The sequence below is a fragment of the Danio aesculapii genome, chromosome 13, assembly GCF_903798145.1.
Source record: "Danio aesculapii chromosome 13, fDanAes4.1, whole genome shotgun sequence".
Taxonomy (NCBI): domain Eukaryota; kingdom Metazoa; phylum Chordata; class Actinopteri; order Cypriniformes; family Danionidae; genus Danio; species Danio aesculapii.
In genome coordinates, this window is record NC_079447.1 from 33,814,101 (window position 1) to 33,821,241 (window position 7,141).

Sequence of the window (7,141 nt, forward strand, 5' to 3'; positions counted from 1 at the left end):
TGTTCTCATGGGAATGGGACTACTGGGATGATGCAATAGTATCTGGATGCAGCCTTGATGATGCAAGCTGAGATTGCATCACTCAGCGATGCAATGTCAGACACAATGCACTCCATGGAGCAAGTGACGTCACTGTGAGGGGTAGGGTTAGGGGTGTGGTTAGGTGAGCCCATTAAAATGCATTGGATGCAGCTCAGATGTGACAGTAATGAAGGCAAAAGATGACAGCCATGTTTAATACACTTTAACGTGCAACTCTACACTTCATTAACCTAATAATTGCCATTAAATGTGAGTCCTATGTCACATGATTGCATAACGTCTGGGGGTTTGTCATTATTTTGTCTTTATTCTGTGTGCTTAATAATCATTGAAAGAATAGTTCACCCAAAATATGAAAACTACCTCATAATATACTCACCATCAATGCATCCTCCATATGATTTCCTCTGTCAGAAGAACACAGCCAAAGTAGTTTTACATTTTATCCTGGCTCTTCCATGCTGTATATTGGTGTTGGCTTTTTAAGCTTCCAAAAGTGCATAGACTTGTCATAAAACTAACTTATGTCGCCAGAGGGTTAACGCATGTCTTATGAAACATGAAGCATTGTGTATGATGCATTAGTAGGGGAAGAGTAAGAGTAATATACTGCATGTTGTACAGTAATGCCAAGCCAAATAGTTTTGTTGTTTGCTGTTGTTCTTTGGTAAAGAAACTGTGATAGGTGATTTTTGTAAAGATGTCTGTATTTCGAGAACGTCAGCTACTACTGCATCATAGAAGTGTCATAGAATCACAGAAGTCTCGAATGAGCTTATAATTTTAAAATGTGCAAAATGTTTACAAAAACACATCAGTTTGCTTCATAAGACATACATTAACAGTCTGGCTGCGTATTAATTATTTTTATGATGAATGTATGTGCTTTTGAAGGTTTCATAAAAGTTCACTACATGAATGTCATTAAAATGTGATAAAAAAATCTTTCATTAGATTTACTCATATTTTTGAGTGTTGCAAAATTTGTTTGCGCTGAATTTAAACAAACAAATTAAGTTCGAATTCAGCCCATATAGTTTGCAACACTTCACTTTTTTCAGTGTACCCAACACCATTATACAGCATGGAAAAGCCTCAATAAAATGTAAACCTACTCCAGACTGTGTTGCTCTCACAGACTGCTGGGATCATTTTAATTTTGGGGTAAATAACTTCAAGTTGATTTTCATTTTTCATTTATTTACTTATTTAACCTGGAAAGTCCCATTGAGATACAATATCTCTTCTACAAGGGAGTCCTGGTCAAGACAAGCAGCATAGGACAAAGTTACAAAAAATTATTAAATAAATACATATTACAACACATAGACAGACACAAAAATAATATAAACCATATTCAATTGTTAAACATGCACACAGTTCTGAATAAACAGACTTTAAAATATTTTAATAGACAGCAATAGATGGTACAGATGTCATGTGTAGTATATCTTGAAGATCGTTCCATACATATGGAGTATACTTACAGAGTTGGGTCGATCTACATTCTCTATGAAACAAATGGCACCTTAAGTAAGAATATGTCTTGATCAGTATGCTGATCTGGTATTATAAATTTTGAGGAGTACTGTACATTGATAAAAATTGATTTAAAAAAACTCAATAACAAACGACATGCACGGTTGTTTTTAGTTACTTTATTTAGAAATGCAATGCAACCTTTTGTGGGTGGTGAAACCATGATTTATATACATTTAGCTTCAAGATGATCCTAATCAGGCAATTCCCCAAGTCAGCTCTAGTTCATATTGATGAAGCTTTCCCTCAGTCACATTCAGTCTTTTGAATTATCACCTCACGTAGAGACGAGTTCCCGGTTCTGCCGCATACAGATATCGTCTCCAAATACAGAGATAGGAAATCCTCTCTTTGAAAGTGTGATAGCACAGAATCATATTTTGTAAGGGAAATGCACTTGTTGGTATCATCATTTCAACTGCAGCACCACCTAGAAATAGACACAGTTTCAGAAGAGGGTAAGTGTTGGGCATTCCTGTAGCTCAAATATGCGCAATGCAAAGGATGTGGGTTTTGATTTCTAAAGAAAGCAATTGCAATATGATAAAAAGTATAAATTTAAATGAAGGTGTGATATTCCAAAATGTGTACAAAAATTGGTTGATGGAAACAGCTTATGTCATTAGTCGAATTTAGCAGGTATTACTGTAGGCATGGGCCGATATAAGTTTCTGACGGTATGATAACCTTGGATCAAAATATCATGGTATTGTGATAATCTGCTAAAAAAATAAGTTCTTTTAATGTATGTATAAAAAAACAACAACTAGCGCATTCTAGTTTCTAACGGTTTTAAATCCTTGACTTAAAACCTTGACCATGCCTAGTGGGTTATGTATAACAGAAAATACTGACTCAATTTGCTGCTGAAGTTTATGTTACATGCCCATAAAGAGGTGCACTAGTTAGTTCACTTAGAAAGCAATGGCACAAAGCTAAGAAATCATCATCTAAATTGATGCAAAGATCAACAATCAGCAGCACAGATAGATCAACAACACATTTTCAATGAAACAAACACTATAAAATTTGTATCATTCTTTAAATTAGTTTAAAGACCAGCTCAATTCAAATTATATATATATATGTATGTATATACACCAAACTTTATGATCGATTACTTTAATTACATTTTTTTTATTTCACTCTCTGAAACAGTCTTAGTTTTCTGAATGTTGTTCTTTTATTTCTCCTCCAAAACTGAGCATGCTTGCTTGCTGGTGTAGCAGCTAATGAGTTTCTCCAGGTAACGTTTGTTCCCCACATGTAAAGAAGTAATGTTGAGCTTACATTTATATTGAATGTTTCACATTATCAGTTAAGTGTTTCATTTGTATTTTAAAAACAAACTTTAGGTAGCTTTGGAAAGACATTAGGATAAATAAAATAGATCATTCATTTTCTTAAAAACAAACCCGATTTCAAAAGAGTTAGGACACTGTACAAATTGTGAATAAAAAAGGAATGTATAATTTACAAATCTCATAAACTTATATTTTATTTACAATAGAATATATTTAAACATATCAAATGCTGAAAGTAAACATTTTTAAAATTTCAGGCTAAAATATTGGCTCATTTGGATTTTAAGACAGCTACAAATTCCAAAATAGTAGGGACAGGTAGCAATAAAAGGCTAGAAAAATCAAATATACATACAAGGAAGAGCTGGAGGACCAATTGTCCACTTATTAGCTCAATTTGCAACATGATTGGGTACAAAAGAGCCTCTCAGAGTGGTCTCTTAGAGGTCAAGATGGGGCAGAGGATCACCAATTTCCTCAATGCTGCACCAAAAAATAGGACACAAACAGGAATACTACTATAATGGAAATCACAATATGGGCTCAGGACTACTTCCGGAAAACATTGTTGGTGAACACAATCCACTGTGCCATTCGCCGTTGCCGGCTAAAAGTCTATAGGTCAAAAAGAAGTCATATTTAAATATGATCCAGAAGCGCAGGCGTTTTCTCTTGGGCCAAGGCTCATTAAAAATGGACCTGTGGAAAGTGGAAACTGTTCTGGGGTCAGACGAATCAAAATTTTAAGTTCTTTTGGAAAACCTGGGACTCCATTTCATCCGGACTAAAGAGGAGAGGGACACATCCAAGTTGTTATCAGGCTCAGTTCAGAAGCCTTCATCTGTGATGGCATGGGCAGCTTACACATCTGGAAAGGCACCATCAATGCTGAACCATCAGTATACCCAAGCTCTAGAATAACATATGCTCTCTCCAGATGCGTTTCTTTCAGAGAAGACATACCACATTTCCTAACAGGAACAATGCCAGACCACATAATGCATCAATTAAACAACATCATGATGCGTAGAAGAAAGGACCCAGGTACTGAAATGGCCAGCCTGCCAGTCCAGATCTTTTACCCATAACACAAAGAAGACCTAAGACAGTTGAGCAGCTAGAAGCCTGTATTCGTCAAGAATGGGGGAACATTATTTTCCTAAACTTGAGCCGCTTGTCTACTCAGTCCCCAAATGTTTGCAGACTGTTGTAAAAAGAAGAAGGGATGCCTCACAGTGATAAACATGGCCTTGTCTCAACTTTTTTTTAATGTGTTGATGTTATGAAATATAAAATCAACTTTTTTTCCCCTTAAAATTATACTTGTTTTTTTTTGCAGTTTAAACCTTTGACCATGTCGTCTATGATCTATGCTGAATAAAATATTGAAAGTTGGAACTTCCACATCATGTATTCAGATTTATACACAATTTGTACAGTGCCCCAATCTTTATGAAATTGGGTTTTGTATATATATATTAATAATATACTATATATATATTTTGGCATGAAGTAACTCTTAAAGCATTACCTTATTAGCCGCCTCTAGCGCACTGATGAGAGTCTGCAGCTCCTCTTTGTTCATTTCTATATTCACCGATCTCTGAATGCCGTTCTCTTTCAGGTCCAGACTGAGATTTAGCAGCGGGAGGTTGTTTTAAAGCTGACAGCTTGTCGCTTGATAAAGCCAGCTAGAATAAGATGGAAGTAAAGAGAGGAGGAAATAAGGAAGGAACACTACCAAATAGAAAAATCAACACCTCCTCTTATCGCTATGATTAATGATTTTGTATATGCATGGCCTTCTATGTACCTTTAACTGCCAGTTGAAGAATCGCGTAGCTGTGTGCTAGAAATACCATTGGTTCTGTCCACCAAGCCCGCCGGATCTCCTCGAATCTGGAGCGCACACACTGGAGAACAGCCTCTGTGTGCACCCGTGTTCAAATCACTCAGCAGTGTCTGCATCTTCAGACGAATGCACAAAACAATCAATCTCAAGATGAATCAGACACCAGTAAATCTAATTCAACATTTACAGGACTCTGTACACTGCAAAAAATGCTTTTTCTTACTTAGTTTTTTTTTTTGTCTTGTTTCTAGAACAAGCGAAAATATTGTCGAAAATCAAGTTAGTTTTTCCTTAAAAGGAGGAAAATAATCTTCTAATGGGGGGAAGCAAAAAAATCTTGTTTTTTTTCTTTTGAAATAAGCTGGTTTTAGGGAAAACTCTCATGATTTATATATTATTTATTAAAGGGCACCTATTTTACCCCTTTTTCAAGATTTAAGATAAATATTTTTTGTCTCCAGAATGTGTCTGTAAAGTTTCAGCTCAAAACACCCATCCGATTATTTAATATACCTTTCAGAAGTTTGTCATTTTCTGCTCTGAACACAATGTAGCTGTTTTTGTTGTGCATTTGTTGTGCATTTAATGCTGGTTATCTCCCCGCCCACCGTTCCCACGTGCCTGTCAGAGTGTACCGCAATCTCCGGCTTGGCTGCGTCAGATAAACAGCACAGTGACAGACATGAAAGAAGCAAATCTCACGTAATGTTTGTGAGAAAGACTACAGTAAGAACTTTCCCATTGAGTATTTGATGCATTTGTTTAGGAGTTGCAACGATGAGTCACACACAATGTTATTACAAAGTTCACACACATGCACACACACACACACACACGCACACACAGCATGCATGTTTAACTTTGCACTGTTTTTGCATGGCAAATGTGAAAGAATACATGTTAATATTCACAGCTGTATGGATATTCGTCATGTTAATGTACAAAATAAACTTGATTTAACGTCCACAAACCAGAATTGAAGCTTCTTCTTTTATAATTGTACTGACACACGGCTGTGGTGATAAAGTAAAGATACTAAAATCGATGTAATTCATCACAAACATGCGCTGATTTAAAAAACGATTTAAACTTGTAAAATTCATTCTTGTTCACATTTGATGATGATTGATGATCACAGAGACCTGAACAGGGCCCCGTTTTAGAAAGGAGGTTAAGTGAAAACTCAGTATGTTAACCCTGAAATGAGAGAAACTCTGGGTTTTCCGTTTCAAAATGACAGGTTTGTTACCGTGGTAACTTACTCTGTGAACCTAACCTGGTAAGGAGCAGCAAACTCTGAGTTTCTGTTGGTCTCCTCCCCTTTTTTAAAGACGAAGCAGTATTTCTCACCTTAGCCTCACGTTTCCACCCACCCGTTTTTATGCGCATTTTAGAGATGCACATAAAAGTAAGTATATGGAAACGCTAAGATGAGCATAAATGTTGAAAATGCACATAAAAATGTATACACATATATCGGAGTAGGATAAACTTTTTATTCGATAAGAAAAGATGCGCATGAACGATGGAAACACGTTTACTAAACAAATTCCAGTATGTGCATTAAAAAAAGATCATGTGATTTTGTTGTAAGAGAGGTGATGATAAAAATGTGTGTGAATGGACAAACCAGGCTGAGCACATTGTAAAACGTCTGAAATGTTGTTTTGACCATTCTAAAACACCGAAACCATTTCAGTATTAGTGTTATTATATTATTAAAGACCTCCAGAACTGACAAGAGCACCTGTGCGCTGCGTCTCATGGTTTCAAACGCTACCAGGAGTTCATTGCGTGTCGGCATCCTCTTCTGAGGTGGAAGTCATTTATTAAATAAAGAAAAGATTGATGCAGCTTCTCCTACTGCAGCAAATTCAGTTTTTACTGTTGATATTTGGAGCCAGTTAATCAGAAAGTGTCGATTTTGTTCTCTTTGACTCGTTGGATGGAAACCATGCTTTATTCGCACGTCTTTTATATGATATTGCAGTTTTGCACATAAATTTTATTCACATTTTTGTATGGAAACATAGCCTACATTTCAGTCACACAGAGAACAAAGTTACGAGAACTGCTTGTCCTTTTTAAAAAAATAATAATCTTAAATTCACTGTCTTTCGCCAGGGACATGTACTGTAAATAGATTAATGGGATTATTATTCGTTCTAAAAACTATATTTTAGTTCTGCTTACATTCTAAATGTCATATCAACCTCTACCACTTCACTAATTAAAAAGGCAGACACACAAGTGCACTTTTAAATCTATTAAAAACTCAATTTTAAAAATTATCTTAAATTGATCAGCGTGTGTAAAAGTGGAATCTGAAATACATCTGAAATAACTTCAAAATTACGGCCAATTCCCCACTTTTTCCAAGTAAAAATTCGATAAACATCACACA

At 35.8% G+C, this 7,141-nt stretch overlaps 1 protein-coding gene across 1 annotated transcript in view; it reads right to left on the reverse strand.

Annotated features, from left to right (window-relative positions):
• Positions 1–1,225: 1,225 nt before the first annotated feature.
• The window catches only part of commd8 (COMM domain containing 8), a 9,281-nt gene continuing 3,365 nt past the window's right edge, over positions 1,226–7,141 (reverse strand). The window contains 7 exon segments of the mRNA XM_056470928.1: positions 1,226–2,011; positions 4,417–4,539; positions 4,541–4,576; positions 4,699–4,716; positions 4,719–4,765; positions 4,768–4,822; positions 4,824–4,853. Of these exon segments, the coding sequence (XP_056326903.1) occupies positions 1,991–2,011; positions 4,417–4,539; positions 4,541–4,576; positions 4,699–4,716; positions 4,719–4,765; positions 4,768–4,822; positions 4,824–4,853 (330 nt within the window). The 3' untranslated portion in view covers positions 1,226–1,990.